General features: G+C 32.6%; 1 protein-coding gene across 1 annotated transcript in view; it reads left to right on the forward strand.

The window, feature by feature from the left end:
• Positions 1–18,457, forward strand: part of LOC117112524 (triple functional domain protein-like) — a 57,282-nt gene that overhangs the window by 17,789 nt on the left and 21,036 nt on the right. The window contains exons 9-17 of the mRNA XM_033255606.1: positions 3,752–3,874; positions 6,565–6,756; positions 7,075–7,189; positions 10,420–10,661; positions 11,326–11,448; positions 13,149–13,340; positions 13,628–13,815; positions 14,774–14,926; positions 15,201–15,516. Coding sequence (XP_033111497.1) covers positions 3,752–3,874; positions 6,565–6,756; positions 7,075–7,189; positions 10,420–10,661; positions 11,326–11,448; positions 13,149–13,340; positions 13,628–13,815; positions 14,774–14,926; positions 15,201–15,516 — 1,644 coding nt within the window. The remainder of the gene's footprint in view (positions 1–3,751; positions 3,875–6,564; positions 6,757–7,074; positions 7,190–10,419; positions 10,662–11,325; positions 11,449–13,148; positions 13,341–13,627; positions 13,816–14,773; positions 14,927–15,200; positions 15,517–18,457) is intronic.

Raw genomic sequence — 18,457 nt, forward strand, 5'->3', positions numbered from 1 at the left:
TAATTATTAGATTTTAGTAATCACTGTGCTTAAAGTTTAATTTTTTTTAGTTTTCTAAATTTATTTTAATTTTTAAAATGACTTACATTAAAAATCACTTTCAATTAAATACTTCCCTTTAATAATAATAATAATATTTTATTTTAGTAATAACTGTCTTAGTTATATAATATAAATTCTGTAAATGTAAATTAATGTTAATTATTAAGAATTCAAGACATTCAAATTATTATCTCAGTTATATAATATAAATACTGTAAATGTAAATTAATGATAATTATTAAGAATTCAATTTGTAAACCATATACATGTATGATAAATACTTTTTTATAGAATTAGTCATTTATATTCTTATTTTTACCCATTGTGCAATAATTTTAGAAAATAATTTTAGAAAACTAAAATATACCTATTAAAACAATTAAACTTTAAGCACAGTGATTACTAAAATAAAATAATTATTATTATTATTATTAAAGGGAAGTATTTAATTGAAAGTGATTTTTAATGTAAGTCATTTTAAAAATTAAAATAAATTTAGAAAACTAAAAAAAATTAAACTATAAGCACAGTGATTACTAAAATCTACAATGAATGAATTAAAGGCGTATAATAGGAGCTGTCTCTTATAAGTTTTATTTTTTCCTTTGAACTGAGATCAATATGTGATTTTTTTTATTTCTTTAAAAGCATTTGTTTTTTAACAATTACAGCAGATGCAAATAATGTTCTGAGAGATAATTGAAAAACAATGGCCACTGAATAACATTTTTTGATAATAGAAATAAAAGTTTTAAAAACGTTATTTCACTAACAAAGTAGAGGAATGATATACAGTATACAGTACTTTAACTACCAAAATATGCAACTCATAACTTAACCACAAACTTCACTTTTGTTAAATATCAAATGAATTAACTTTACATGTTATAAACAATGCAAATAAACAGTAGTTAAAGCATGTGGATCAATTGTGTGTTACAGAATTTGATTATTGGGGAGATTCCTTTTAAAAACTAAATTAGTTAAGATAAAAAAATGCATATAATGACTCCAGAAAATCAGTTTTAATTCAGAATTTGATTATTAGGGCCATTTTTACCTACCTGTCATATGGGGCCATTTTTACCGGGGCAATTTTTTCCGGGGCCATTATTTCCGGGGCCATTTTTTCCGGGGCCATTTTTTTCGGGGCCATTCTTACCGTACACCTATTGCAGTACAGGATGTTGTAAACTTGTTTTATTGTTGAGGTGTGTAAGGGGATAGAAGATCAATATGTGTGGAACAGTTCCACCGTTCCGCAACCTATGGGTTGCTACCCGATGTTTGGGCACCGGGGAAATTTTGATGAGGTGCATTATTTCCTCAGATCGTTGAAAATTTACTTAATATGAATGAAGAAAAACAAAATTAAAATTACACTAAACAAATGTGCATAAAAATTGTGGCATATGCATTAGTTTACTTTTGTTATATGTGCATAGTCAATAGTTTCATGTACAATATTATACTATCAAAACATTTGTACTTATTTACAAATATGACAACTTGAAAGTTTTGCTTCTTTCAATTACCCATATACAGTGGTGTACGGTAAGAATGGCCCCGGAAAAAATGGCCCCGGAAAAAATGGCCCTGGAAAAAATGGCCCCGGAAAAAATGGCCCCGGTAAAAATGGCCCCATATGACATGTAGGTCAAAATGGCCCCAATAATCAAATTCTGTATTAAAACTGATTTTCTTGAGTCAATATATGCATTTTTGTATCTTAAATAATTTAGTTTTTAAAATGAATCTAACATCAAACAAATTGCCATTTACAATTTACTTTTTGCAAGAATTAATATTCAATAATAAAATATTCAAAGATAAATAAAAAGCCATGAATTACACTTTTTATTTATCTTTTTATTTTTTTTTTCCATTTAAATGTTAAAAAATAGAACAACAAAATCAATAAATCAACATAAATCATACATTTATTAATACTAAAATAATTTACTTGTGGCCGATTTCACGGTAGAGGAATCACAATTTTCCAGAAATTTAATCTGTGTATTGGTAAACCTCACAAACAGTCGGTTAGTATGAACATAAAATTATTATTATTTTTTTTTTAAGAAAAAGAGAGTTCTACAATCATAATTATATGGTTTAAATGGGGTTTGCAGTGTGTTAGAGGTTTGTGTTGTATTTGCAAGTATTTTTTCATAATAAAATCTAAATTTTAACCAAAAAATAGTTATGAATGTATTTAATTTTCTTATTGATATACCAAGTCAATCAATCACAATTGAATTGTTAGATTTTCTACAGTGTGTTTTGGGAGGTTTGTTGTATTTAATATTTTGTATTCTAGGGCTAGTAACTGTCTCTTATACACATCTAGACCCTCACAATCACACGTCATTTTAATTCTTAGCATAATTGCCATACATAACTATATATAATTCTAAGCCAGTAGTAGGCACTTGGATTTAGTTAGTGATGAGTAAAAACCAAGTATGCAACTAAATTATGCTTAAATAAATGTATTCCTAATTATTCAGTTTACTAAAAGCAATACTTCTTTGAATAAACTCTAAGCAGACAATTTATTGCTAAGTTTGCGAGAAAGTAAGCCTCTCCCTTTTCCCATACATGANNNNCCTTTTCCCATACATGAACTTGTGATTCAAACACACAATTGATCCACATGCTTTAACTACTGTTTATTTGCATTGTTTATAACATGTAAAGTTAATTCATTCATTTGATATTTAACAAAAGTGAAGGGGCCATTCTTACCTACATTCATATACAGTATTTCTGCTGGCAAATTTTTGTAGTAAAATGTCTGTAAATCATTTATTTTTTCTATCTTTAACTTATTGAAAGATTCGATAAATTTTGTGGTTCTGTTATATTTAAGTGTTTCAAATTTATATTTATTTCATCATTAGGATATTTAACTTTATTTTGTGGGTGGTATGAAGAATCTTTTTTGAATAAAGTGGTATCTTCTCTCGGTTGACAAAAGAATCAAGCTGGCATGGTTCTTCTGATCTCCGCTATCACCCACACAAAATATTGGACGTGATTTAGTGACTTAATTTCCTTGGGCCCCATGTGTCGCGTCTGTGTGCTTGACATTTAATTTGGGCTGTGGGCTAAAACATGCCTTGAATGTCAAACAGAGGATTTTTATTGGGATGTGCCTTCTGAGAGTCAGTAGTAGTTGACATTCCTGCAAGCATTAGATTAGTGTAATAGTTATAGAACATCACTTATTGAATTAAAGTATTATTGCATGAATCTGAATTTTCTATAAATTTTTAAAATTTATTTTAATCTGAATTTTATTTTTAACTGAGAAAGGTCCACTGATTGATCTCAGATAAGATAGTATAATACATATCCCAAGTGTCGAAATGTACGCCATCGTGTCGGGATTCAATATTTCAACAATAATTATGTCATCATCAGGAATCTCATCTAAAAATTCAAAACTATTTCAAATATGTACTACATTATATAGTAATACCAAATAAAGCTATACCAACATTACATACTATTACATACAATTTTTATTAAAATCTTTGCTATACTAGAGGTTGATGCCGCTACTGAAATAGACAATAGGTTTGTCATTATCTAGTTTTGGAAAGTGTATGGATTCAAGCTATAAATGATGTTCATTCTCCCTTTGTTGCAAACATGAGGCAATCCTTCATTTATAATTCAATTTACATTTACCTACTGTAAACAGGTGGTTGATTGGATTATTGGACCAGGTGAGAAGTTGCTAGCTTCACAAACGTCCATTGGTGACAATCTTCAGTCAGCTGACCAGCTTAGAAGAGACCATGAAAAAATGGAGTTAAAATGTACTGTACGTATCTTATTGGAGTATTTTATAAATAAGCAGATTTAATCATTTTTTACACAAAACTATTCTCCCTTAAGATATCCAATTTATAACATACCACAAATCAATCATCTCCTACCCTTTTTTGGAAGGAACTGGCCACCCTACCACACAGTACCGAGGCTTAGTACAATGGGCTCACAGCTCATTCCCCTACGTTCAGTAATGAATACGGGACTACCTTTACCTTTACCCTTTTTTGACTACTGCAATGTAGTTTGAGGTCATACACAGTATCTTACATGGATGAAATAAACTTAACCAAAGTAACCTCTGACAAAAACAAACTATTAGCTAAAGAGAAGCAATGCCATCACAAAATACATGTAAGGTTTGGTGTGGGTCCATGTTGCTTAATTGTTGGTAACCTACATCCCTGTAATACCATAGAGCAAAGAAACAGGTTTTGCTCTATGATAATACTGAGCTAAAAGCTACAGCTTATAAATCACTACTAAGACCGCACTTAGAGTATAGTTGCACCGTATGGGACCCTTCAAGTAATGACCCCACCCAAATGCTGGAATCTGTGCGATGTAGAGCTGCCAGGTTTGTCTGTAGAAACTATGATAGAACATGTAGTGTCACTAAAATGTTGCAACACCTACAGTGGGACACTCTTCAAGTGTTTTTTACGGTCAGTCGACAAGTATTTTTAGGGACCACTTATCTGTGGACAAGCACGCACTTTTAGAATAGGCTACTTCACGATGTAATGCGTAATGATTTCACAGTACTTATAAAAAGTCTGACTCTTGGCAATACACAGCATATTTTATTAACAAATTGTCAGCGCACAAAGAGATATCAAACAGAGAAACTGGCTGTGCCATGGTACGCCCCTCACATTGTGCATCCACTTAGAGTCGCCAACACTAGCGTGATTTATTGACGGTTAAAAGAAAAAATGTAGACCTACTCAATTTAAAATTTATTTTCTTCAGTAAAGATTGAAAATTAATTTTAAATTGTTAAATTTTAGCCAGATCTGTCATATGAGTACACATTACACCTACGACAGGTAGATATTTTCGCACGATATCGTACTTGTTAGCCGTCAACCGTCTGAGCCTGCTGCACGTGGTCTGTTTACAATATAAATTCGCACTGGTCTAGTCTATAAATACCAGACTTATTTAAAGACTTTGGGCGCACAACCATTAGTTGATTAGTTGAGTTAGACGACATGAAATGTCTGGACTTCAAGACTAGTAATTACTTTTGAGTGCGAATACGAACAGCAGCCATTAGGCCGACTTTAAAAAAGGCCTAGTTTATATCATTTGCGCGTGTGGGGAAGGCAATCTAGACCATGTCCAGACAGACTAAGAAAGGGTAGTTAAATTGTTATTTAAGTTGCTAAAGTAATTAAAAAATCATTCACTTCTGAGGGATGGAGATAACGTGCATATAAAATCCATATCTTGTAAAACTGGAGTTAAAAATTGAGGGTTTAGGGCCTATAACTGAATCATTTTCCCGTCTCAAAAGTTTTGCCGTCTCAGAGATTCTCTAGAAGGGATTTGTCCCTTCGGCACTTGCACAGAGTTTATAGGCCTACAGTGCTTATTTTTCTTTGAGAGGTAAGCAATTTTATGTATTTTGCAATAAATGAAATGACGATGTGTCAGGCTGTGAAATATTCCCCGCATAAAATATTAGGCCCAGAAATCCATCGCCGCATTTCGAAAATATGAGCTGATTTCCATGGATATTTTGCAGAAAATTGAGGCCTTGATAGTAGGAATACAAGTATTTACGATTCTGCGCATCTATTTTTCTAGAGGTTTTCCCGTGCAATTTGAATTAGTTTTTTTTGTATCCTCTGCAAAAAAACAAAAATACTTTGAGTTAGTATTACAATTGATTAAGATCTGCAAACGGGTACAAACATATGATACTGTATGTCCACGCCCACCCCTCCCAAATAACGTCATGAAACACAGCCCTGTCAGCGTGTGGCTAAGAATTTATGTATTGTGGGAATCAACCAGGCCTGAGAAATTTTTACTTGCAGTTGTGACGACGGCTTTTAAACATGCAATAAAGAAAATGATCAACACACTCATACATAGAATATTATTAATAATGTTTATTTTATTTGAATCTATCCATATTATACATTATTGAAATTCTTGCAAATTAAAAAAAGTAAGAAAACATTTTTGCATGATCAATGCAGTATGCACGTAGGCCTATTAATGTTGTAGGGCCATAGCAAAAATACTTTACTTTTGTGTTATTTTTTATGATTATTGTGCAGTAATATTGCGACAAATAAAATTGTCTTCAGGACAAGTGCATCTTTTAAAAATACTTGTCCAGGGACAAGTGAAAAAATATGAAATTCCCTCATGCCTGAACATACTCTAATTTGTAAATTGAATATTAAGAAATCATGTATATACTTATTGATGTTGTCTAATGCATACATATTCATATTTTCCAATTAAAATGTAATGAGACTGCCTTGGTATATGGAGCATTCTTATATGGTACATGGAAATGATGATTCTATTATTTGAGGGGTGTTCTGATTTGCAAGAACATTGGCAATTGCTGGTTCATCTTGGTATTAAGTATATCACTCATTCATAGACTACTAACATGACACCTGATTTTATGTAACTGAACACTTTTTTCTCTAACCATAGGAAACGTATGCAACCTATGCTGAGCTACGTTATGTTGCTAATAGTATGATAAAATATGGCGGACTGTCGTCGGAAAGTGTTGCAGCTCAAAAAGACAATATGGACACTGTTTGCAGGAACTTTGCCAGTCGACTTGAAAAACGAAGAAATCTGCTTATCTGTTCTGTGTGTTTTCACCGTGCCTTAGAAAATGTAGGTGACGCTTCTCATGAAACAAAAGTACAATTTTCCAATTAAAGGATAGAACTATGTAATGTTCTACAAGCTTGAAAGCTCTACTAGTAAAGTTTTTTTTATTTGACATTCTTATTAACAAACAGTATTGCCATTAAGTGTACTTAATATTGATAAGTATACATTATTAAACAACTTTTATAATAAACCTCTTTTGAATCTGAATTTGTCAACTCTTCAATGAATTTTGAAGTGGCTAAACTTGTATTTATCAAGTTAAAGGTCCTTCTCATCTTTGTATCTGATCTTAAGGCTCAAATGCTTTTATAATTTCAGAGTACCCATAGTCTTGAGGATTTAATTGAGACGTTTCGAGGAGACGTATCAGCAGATACCACTGATATGGTGAAACAAGTTCTTACAAATATTGATGAAAACTGCCATGCTGTTGGTAAGTTACTCATGTTATTTGTCATGTTGTAAACATTGACTGAAGTTTCCATTTTCAACAACAATATGTATTATTTGGCAATTTGGCAAGTATAATTTTGAATTTGTAAGACTATTTTTCAAACTCAACTCAATTGACATCAACTGACCTTTGGAAAATTGCCAGCAACTGTGAGCATGTGGTGAGCAACTGTGAGTCGTGCGATTTAAGTTGACATGAGAGAATGCTCCAATTGCCAGTTCTCTGTTGCTTGCAGTTGCCCATGCTCTATTTACCTGCATCTGACAAGCAGTTGAATGGTCATGGTCATGTGACATAGTAACACAGTAATTCCTGTCTCTTATACACATCTAGATGTGTATAAGAGACAGGGCCTACAGTGCTTATTTTTCTTTGAGAGGTAAGACCTTGTTTTTGCAAAATAAATTGATGCAATTTGCTATTATAGGCCTAATCAATAAATTCCTCATCAACCGATATAACCCTAAACATTCTTGGAATTGACATAACATTACTGATGTCGTACACACCCTTCAGTGTGAAATGTGGCTCTCTTTGCAAGCACATCTAACATCTAAGGAAAGAAGAGAGATTGTTACCAGACAAAATAATTTTGTTATCAACATTAATACATTATGCTAATTTTCATCTTTGTAAGCGCATAAGACAGTGCAATTTATTTCTGTGACAGTCTTTTGAAGTGTGTAAAGCTCCATATTATCCCATACATAGTCAAAATATTGGGGGGGATGATACAATGGATCATCCCCCACTTGTCAAATATTGGGGGATATATCCCCCATCTCCCCGGGATCTACGCCTATGAGTAATTCTAGTCTATTAACTGTGTGGGTAGCATGTACTAAAAGTGTATCAAATTACATCGTTGCATGGCAACTAGTTGTATTTTATAGTAAAAATCAACAAAAGCGCTACCGACAACTAGTTGATGTCAGAGTTGAGTTGAGTCACAAGGGCGGCATAAGCTTGGCTTTATATTTTCCCATTGATCAAAACAATCATTCAGAATCAGTGAGGACCTGATGAATTTGTACTTAGATTTGTTCTCAATGGAATGGTTTATATTTTCAGAATATTATTTGTTTCATTTTTTAAAGCAGGAACCTAATATTCTGTTTAATAATGATTAGTTGTAAAATTATTTATTGTTATACTATTTTTATTGTCTCCGTGGCCTACATGTTTTCCATAAACATTTGCTTAATGAGAACATGTGATCATTCGGTGAAAGTTTGATTAGCAAGGAATAATAAAAATATATTTCATCTTATAAATACAGATTGATCTTTACAGTGAGGTTTGATCATATAGTCCAAAAATATATCGGATTTATGTTTTTATTACATATACTACTATATATAACATTTATTTGTGTGTTTTGAATATTTGAGGCAAGTTGTGGCAAATTGGCTAAGTTTTAGAAAATATTGAAATTCAAGTAAGTATTTCCCGATACATGAGTATGTAATCTTTAAAAATAGAGGCCATTCATTTTAAATTAGATATTTTAAGGCTTAGTTGTTGGGGAGTGAAAGTACATTTTCAATAATAAAATAATAATTTAAAAAAACATGTTTACCTTTGTTGTTTATGATTCCTGTTTGTTCTCTACCTGTTGTTTGACACTGCGCCTTGAGCACCAATTTTGGTGGTGATGTTTGCGCTTTAAAAATCGTTATTAATATTATTATTATTATTACAGCACTCTTGTATTAAGTTATTTGTGCATACATTGTTTAATGGAATTAACTACCAAAATAATGTGGTTTATTCACGATTTCCAGAACTAACGCCCGTATTCTTAAAACAAACTTTAGTCAAACTTCGAACTAGAACTTCATTTAGTCCTAGATCCAACTTCAACTTAAACTTGTATTCATAACAACGTAGTCGAAGTTCTATGACAAGTTTTAGTTTGGCTGAAGACAGCTGGCAAGCAACGCCTATCAAACTAACCAATAAAAAGGGCTAATTTTAAAAATAATAATAATAATATGTCGTTCTTATATAGCGCTTCATGCCTTTACAAGGCCTCTAAGCGCTTCACATTACTACCCTGGTCATTGGATCAAACACATATGGAACACATTGAAACACCAAATTAAATTAGTAAATGAAATTTTATTATCATTCCATAAATTGCAGCTAGTAATCAGCGCAGGTTGTGTTGGAACCTACCAGGTACCCACTTGTACTCCTGGATGGAGAGAGGCAACCGTAGATAAAGTGCCTCGCCCAAGGACACAAGCGATTTGCACAGCCAGAGTTTCGAACCCCGACCTCAAGGTTGGGAGTCCAAGCCACAACCGGTGCGCCAACCGCTCCTACAATAGCAGACAAATTTTAGAGATCTGGTAATGCGGATAAATATTGAGCTGCCGCCTGGCGTCAAAAACATATTTCTTCATAATTCATAATAGACCATCATTCTCTTAATTAATTTTCTATAATAATAACTATATTAATCGTTAATATGTAACGATCTTTGGAGAACTGATGAGCACGAGCGAGGGCGGCGCCATCTTTGTAGTTGTTACGGTGAAGCTATGCGACTGCAACGTGAGGGGATTTTGTGCAAATCAGGAACTATCGCATGTGCTTAGTAAAACAGGTTAATTTCACGTTTGAAAGCTAAACTTAGTGTATTTTTTCTTGAATACACCAAAGATACATCAGACTCCTTATACAATCATTTTTATTCTATTATTGTGAGTTACAAAAAAACATGTTTTTAGTGGGGTAAATATTTCAAGTCGGCGATTTAGCCTGACCCTAGGCTGACTAAAAAAAATTGGCCTGCGAAGGTATCATTTTAGTCGAGGTTCGAGTCATATAGTCATAGTGCTAGTTGAAGTTCGTTTTAAAAATACAAAATGACGTAATTTGCGTCTAAAGTTCATTTTAAGAATACTGGGGTTAAACTTTGGGACATGATTATTGGATATTAAACTGTTGATGCTATCTTTTTTAATTTGTAATTAAAAACAACTGTTTATATATTTAAAAAAAAAATTTCTATCATATCTAACAGCAAGTACACTCGCCACTGGATGGAATGATGCTTTAGTTTCTTTATGGGGCTTAGGGAGTGAAGTTATTGTAAAGTTTTGAGAAGATTGGCAGGTTAACCACCAAGCTACATCGTCATTATGATTAAAATTTGATTTATCTAGTATAAATTTTATAGTATATACTTCTTTCTTCTTCAGCATTGTCCATTGAACAGACTGAGAGGGAGGGGGACAGGTTACTAGATTTGCTGAGTAGTCCCATACGGAATGCATTTGGTAAGGACATCACACCGAATTGTGAGAATCAGAAAAGTCATGTGACTACTTCTATCCATGAAATAAACAAACAGAAAAAACAAGTCAATGAGTTGGCAGATTTATGGAAACTGAAGTTACAACAAATTTTACAGCTCCGAACTTGTGAAGAAGATGCAGTTCAGGTAAACCCCAGAATGCTCTCTTTGCTTCATTTCCTATGTTTCACCTCAGTATAATGCTGAGAGGACAGTGTGCTTACATGCAACCACTGTCTTGCATATCTCGTGTAATTCACTTTTTTTTTTTTTCAAAAAACAATTTTTATATAATTATAGAAATGATTTCGTATACTCTGAATATACGAATATTGTGCACTCTCATGACATAGATATTCTTAATTTGAAATGTCATGAGTCGCAAGTGCATCGCTCCATTTCCATTAGCAACCGACCATTGTATTGTATAGGATTCAAATGAGTCCTAGATGAGTTCTTTATATTTTTATTATCCTTGTATTCGTATAAAATAATATCAAATGGCTGAGGTAGACAAAGAAGAATAGGAAAGTCATAATTGTCAGTCTTTAGTTGCATTTGTTGATAACATTATATAAAGTATAAGGGACAGCTGTGGTCAAGTTGAAAGAGAGCTAAATTAAATTTCCGCTTGTCATTAGATATCAAAGATCTACCATAATTGTAAATTTGTATATGAACAACAATTTTGGTTCACTTTTACTAAGTATTATAATTGCAATACTCTATATCTCAAAATGATACTACCTGAAGGTATAGTTCCTGAGCAAGTGGTTATTATGCATGAAATGTTATTCTTAATTTCTTATAGGGAATAGTATGGCTAGAAGAGTTGTGTGATGTTGTGACAAGGTCCCATGCAGATATTGGAAGTACGGCCATTGAGGCAGAACAGCGAAAAAAAGATCATTCTAACTTAGAAATAACGGCAGAGGTAAATCTAATGTACATGAGCTTCACAATGAGTAATGTCATTATTATTATTATTATTATTATTATTATTATTATTGGGTCTTAGAGACCTTGTTGTTAATTCTCACCTTATATATCAATCAATTATTATTATAATAGGCCCTACAATATGGATTTTTTCAAAACAAACATTACAAGTTCTCTTTTTGATTTGAGCAACCAGTGTGTACTATATTGATTGACGTCTAAAGCGAGTCTGTAAAGTTGCCTTGAAACATATCCTTGAGCATGAAGAAAGCAATGGAATCGCTCACTCTCACCTTGCGCAAGTTCTGTATTTAGGCACAGGGCAGAGGTATAGCACATGGTGCAACACTTTAGTTCTGTTTATGTTAACGATGAAGATGTAAGTGTAACTGGTTGGCTTACAGTAAACCATAAAACTGATGTAATATAACCACATTTAAATTCAATCTAATTTAATGAAAACAATAAGGTACTTAATTAGGCCATTTATTTAAATAAAGTCCTTTGAATGTTAACCACATAATTTATGGTATTGTACATTGTAATTAGTGTATTATAGGTTGTAAAAACTGTAGTAAAAACCTTTTCGCTTGACATTACGAATTAGTCATTTGTGAAACAAAATGATAGGCTAGGTCAAATGTTATACTATACAGTGGCAGAGCCGGCCATCTAGCGGTGCCATAATCATAATTTTTTTCTTACCTTAACCCCAACCATGGTGGGGCTGAGGCGGATAGACACTCTATCTGTGCAAGTCCCTCTCTGGACCCCCTCTATTTCGACTTCCTGGACCCAGCTGTTGAAGTACCATTCCCAGGCTTCTAGAAGCGTAATATTTATCCGTCGGGGGAAAAGAGAAGTTTTCATTGGGAAATACCATATCGATAATATCCCTCTCATGATGAATAATTCATTGTGATCGTGGAAACAATCTTGACTTCGACCTTGAAAATACAACAATTATGTTATGACAGTAGCTTGATGCCTAAAAAATAACTAATACAATCCACCAAAATTCATCAAATATCCATAGCTTCCAGCGGGCACACCCTGGACCTCAACCAGGGGCCCTTGGCAACCCCTACCCCTAGCCCCCTCACTTTGCTTTCATACCAAGTTGATTACCTTATGAAATGCCCCCCCCACACTTTCAAAAACGTTCCGCTGCCGTTGACTTAAAAGTGAACACAAAATATTTACCCAACTATAGCAATATACACTACATATTATTAAGACAAATGCTTTTTATGTATTAATTGTGTAATTGTATTTTTATTCAAACTTCTTTTAATGGTTTTCAACACATTACTGTCATCTACAAGTTATAGGATGTAACCAGGGAGTTGTTGTCACAATTAACAACTTCCTCATGTAACGTAGGCGCCGCAACAATTATGATTGTGGACAACAGATGTCTTGTTTGTTTGTATTTCTGTATGTTGGCATTCTATAAACTAAAGATCAACAAGCACTTGCCTGCCAGTGTAGGCAAGATTTATAACATCAAAAACAAATGTTTTGTTCTCACTTGTCTTCCTGCATAACGTATTTACAAAATATCTTACACATGGGACAGAGTCATACAGTACCCTGTGCTAGCTATGTTAAATGAATAATTCAGATGATGAACACAACAGTAATTGAATTCAAGAAAGTTACATTTTGTCTGCATCAATTTTTATTCTTCTTCAGAGAACCTATAATTATAGTAAGCAGTTATTGAATGCTGGTCTGATGATAAGACGGTCCCTGGGGTATGACACTGTTCCCAATGATTCCTTTGTTCAGAGGCTTCATCTTGCTTGGAAAAGCTTTGTAAAAGAAAGTGAGGAGAAGGCCTCAAGACTCTCTGTGTCACTTATGTTTAATAACAATGCAGAAAGAGTATGTATTTTTCAACTAAGCTTATTTTTGACCATTTATAAACTATTACATTTAACCATTTTTAATGTGAGTGAAAAATCTTTCAAGGTAGCTTGGTAAAAATTGTAGTTTTAACCAACCTTAGCAAATGCATAAGTCAGAAATGTCTATAATTCCGATAAAAGTGGTCTTGGTGATAATCTAAGCCTAGAAATATATTTTTATAAATATTTTATTGTGATTTTATTTTTCTATGCGACTATCAATGTGTCATAATTGTCTATGCTGTTTTTTATTATGTCTTCTAGTTGGGTCGTGAGATTGATGATTTTTCTGCAGTTGTGAGAGATGGTTTTAATGATGACAACTTTTCAGAGAGGAATTTGCATTATTATAGAACCAAGCAAGATTCTATACACAAGAAATATGTAGACACAGTTGCAATGGGTGAAGCATTGCTGGATAGGTTGGCAGTGCCTTCATCCTCACCTTACAGGTAAACAGTTCAAGTTAATGAGAATATTTTTGAGAATTTGTTTACTGATCAACAATTACCAGTTTATAAAACAAAAAACATTATTCCCATAATGTAATTAAAATGATTATATCATTTTAAGAGTATTTTTTTCTGTGTTTTTTGTTATTTGTAAGTTTTTTAATCTGATTCTGTTAAGAAAGACCCATTGTAAACACAAAATGAACTGACCATTGTAAATGTAAAGGAATCTTTTTTAAGTTAGGTTTGCTTGTGACTTTGAATAGATTTTTATGTTTCTGTTTTATGATAAGTTATATCATATTATTTCTATGTCAATGTAATGCAATAATTATGATCTTTTAAATGAACTATCCTAGATTTCTGCTTATATCAATTTTCGAGCAAGTATACAGCAAGTATAAAGCATCCAATGCTACATCCAATGCTAGGTCCAATTTCCATTTTGTTTTAGGACCTCGTTCCTCATAGAAATCTGGTTTTATATACGCACTATACGTTTTCTTGTTAATAAGGACAAAATGTAAAATTTAATCACTCTATTAATTATTTTGAGCCAAGCTCAAATATAGTGAGAAAAAATTATTATCTTGCCATCTTCTCAAAATCATCACCTTTGAACTATACTATAACTTGTAATAAATGCCACTTTCAACTAGAAAAATGTCAAATACTGTAGTTTACAGAATGGTATACAGTTACTTTAAAGATATTAGAGAATAGCACATCCTTTTTAGGTGACAGTGGCCTTGCCCCTTTTGCTGTTCCTTGGCACTGATTTCGGTTTTCTTGTGAGTTTTGCCATGTTATTTTTCCTTGAAATTTGTTCTGTGTTTTTGTTTGCTCTTTTGTAAAGTATTTTTGTATTTTCTCTCCAAAAGGAATGAAATAAAAAATAAATAAAATATGTGATTACATAGCTTGTTAATAGTTGATATATATGCTTTATTTTTGCTAGATTGGTAGAATCACATGAAACAAACCAGAATCTTGGTCATGACAATGCTATAATCAATCAAAAACTAGTGGAACTGAAAATTACAAAATTAGAGATGGATTTATTATTGGCAGGACCAGAAGAAGAGGATGAAATTCTAAAGAAAATTAAAGAGTAAGTAGTTGAAAACACTTACAAATGTTTGCTCTTACTATTTCTTTGTTAATCTGTCTTAATTAAATGCCCATACAAAAAATTTATTAAAATAAATTTATGTTTTGAAATATGTCAACCCTTTATTTGTTGTTTGTCCCCAACACACACTATTCTTCATATTAATATGTGGAACATCTGTAACACACTATGACTACTGTATGTGCTACAAGATGAGTTTTAATAATATTGATTTGAACTGAGTTGAAGGATCGATATTTTTTTTTGTCTTAAGTCTATCTACACACCAAGTACCAGGACCAAACATGGGTTCATCTTCTTCCATTCTGGATTCTAATCTTGGGCATGTTAGACCAACCTTATGGAAAGACGCTCAGCAAACAGTTTCTCCATACCCTGCAGATAAATTTGAAGAATACGATCAGTTTAATCGAACAGATATCCCTGTAGAAGAACCTGTAATTGCTAAAACCACTGCAGAGGCACAAAACACAGCAGCTGTGCCTAGAGATTTTAGACCTGTTGACAGTTCAAACCATGAACATGAGGCAATGAGGACACTGAAAAATTTTGAAGCTCAAATAGATGAGGTAAGGCTCAGTTCAGTCTTTATTATTTAGATGCTTCATGAAGCTTGGGTAGTGGTTACTTGGAATGGGAGTTGCTAAAAAAAGGGAAAAAGAAATCGCTACACTGTCGCTACAGTGTCTTCAGTGTAGTCGTACTGCGTAGCAGTCCCCGATGCAATTGGAAGGCTCCCTGATTCGACCGACCAATCAGCGTCTCTGAAAGCTGTCGGCAATAGCGTGTAGCAATTATATGGAATGAGATGGTGTTAGACAATAATGTCTGCTTAATTATTGTATTACTTATCAAGGTTTGAAGGATAATAAATAAATTAAATGCATATCATCACTTTACAAACTAACAAATTTAAGTAACCACAATGTGCGAATCCCCCATTCATGCTAAGAGTGTTAATTTGCATTCAATTTGCTGGATATTGATACAAATTTGTTTATTTTGAATTGTTTTTCCCAGCATTATGTAAACGTTAATTAATTGTTTTAGCAGTATTTACAATGAATTTGTTTAAATATAGATGAACCAATTTCTAAGAAGTAATTATTATTAACATAGTCGCAGATCTGTTATTTTGATGTAGTTGTTCATTCCCAACTCCATTGAATGTTTTGGATGTTTTTTTAAAACCTACATATTTTAAGATAGAATTTATGAATGGCCATGTCTTTTCAATATTATTTTTGAATGTATAAATTTTGGATATGAATTTCTGTAATTTCTTGATGGAATTTATTGTTATTGAATACATTTCTATATTTGTTGTACATTATTTTATATTTTGAGATTTGTTAAATTTTTTGATAGTGTTTTACTACTAACTCTGGAGACAATGTGGCTGTTTATTCTTCCTGATTTCTTTTTTCTTGTGGAAATTTTTTCACACATGCCCAAAATTATCAATCAATTTGTACATGAGATAATGAATACCCAGAAAGTGAAGGTTTTTACTTTATAACTAATTTTAAAGTTTCTAAAGTTTAGTAGATAAATATACTTATATTCAACTGTGAAATAATCTCCCATGAAATAGTAGAATATTCCATCTCTGATAACTTCAACTCATGAATATTTATGAGCTCTCAGATGTCAGTTATCCTAATACAGTCAGGCAGATCAGTTCATCAGCCTCAGAGTTGCCCATGGTAGAGGCAGCTTACACACATATCCTCTGTGTGTCAGTGATGTATATGTATGTGTTTGCATGTGTGTATTTGTCACATATAAACCTGGCATTTTAACTTTCTTGGAGATACATAATATTCGGGAAGAGTTGCGAGTAGGGAAAAGATGGCCGAGTCATCTGGGGGAGTGACTGCCATCAGCACAGTAGCAGTGCAGTCTGGAGAGGCTCGTATCATCCTAGCTGTTCTTAGAGTAAGTCCTCATACATAGTCATCAGCAGAATTAGTTCTACTAGGTCATGTTACAAGTTGATGAGACTGGTATTTAAAGAATGCAGGAGATAAAAAGTTGTGCGTTTAAAATTTTGTTTTAAGAGAAGATTCATGCACACTTATTATTTGACTGGGCTGAAACTACAAAACTGTTTTAATTTCACTATATCCTTTAATGTGTGGAAAAAAAATATCATTATTTTATATTATCATACTATTCATGTTTTTTTAAATCTTTAAATATGAGATTTTAAGAACTTGTCATGGCATTCCATCATCAGTCTGATTCCGGTTTTTTATTTTTTTTTTTATCATATTTTTTTATTATCACCATCAACACTTTTTGTTGGATTTTTAATTTTGTTTATATATTTTTTTCAGATATATTTTTTTTGTCTTGTTGATTTTTTTTCCTTTTGTGTAATAGGCTTCTATTTTTGTATTGAACCCTTTGTCAATGTTAACTTAGCTGATGTAATAAAAAACAGTTAAATGGAATTGAATAGGCCTGTACATCATCCTCATCAATACATCATAATTACAGTTACTGTATCCATTAACAGTTTCATTAATCCTACAAGGGAGATAGTAATATGAAAACCTTATACTAATTTATTTTCGAACCATCAAATGAATGATTTTTAAAGTGCATGAGCACTGTTATTCTTGGTGTGACAGATTGCCACTTAATTTTAGTTGGCATGGGGTATGAAATATAATGCTTTTCAAAGCTGATGTTGTACAGTAGTATAGTATACTGTACTCAGTGTCTTTACTAAAATGGATGGCGTACCAATGAACTCCAACTTGAACCAAGAAATAAGTCATAGCACATAGACTGTAGGTGCGTCAATCATTGACTCAAATTTCTTGTTTGGTTTGGTGCTTGAAAAAATGGCTATTGCTTTAGCAATACTACATCATTGTACACATCCAACAGTACAGGACTGTATACCATGTTCCTTTTTTACCTTTATTTTTAGTGTTCAAATTTAATTAAATATTTCTTGCATTTCTATTTCTAAATTTCTATTATAAATCTAACTGTTCCCCAACATGGCTCAATTATGCTTGATAAACTAAGAGTGGAGTTGTTTGAGTAGTGAGAAAAATCTTTCTGTCATAGGAATTGAACCCAGGACCCTGAGATTGGAAGGCAAGAATCTTAACACCAAACCAGGAATTGAACCCAGGACCCTGAGATTAAAGCAAGCATCTTAACCACCAAGCCATTTAACTCTCCTGCAAATCAAGGCTTTAAATTCCTTTTAAAATGGTCATTAGAAAATTCAATTAAAGTTACGTGAGGAAAAAAAAATCCCGTCAATTAAAGGACTTGGCAATACTGTACTTTTCTTTTGCATAGTCCCTTAAATTTGGTGGTAATCAACTTTTCTTTTCTATTTATAAACTCAATGGCTTCTTTTTTTAATTTATTTTTTAATTTTTTAATAGGACTAATATTTGTTTCACATTTGTCTATCTAGTGTTTATTACATACAGAGAGCTTATGTTCAAGCTGATGGTGAGAGTTGAATTATGGGTACAGTAG

The sequence above is a fragment of the Anneissia japonica genome, unplaced genomic scaffold (assembly GCF_011630105.1).
Source record: "Anneissia japonica isolate Jap-2015-1 unplaced genomic scaffold, ASM1163010v1 scaffold2991_len510020_cov192, whole genome shotgun sequence".
Lineage (NCBI taxonomy): Eukaryota > Metazoa > Echinodermata > Crinoidea > Comatulida > Comatulidae > Anneissia > Anneissia japonica.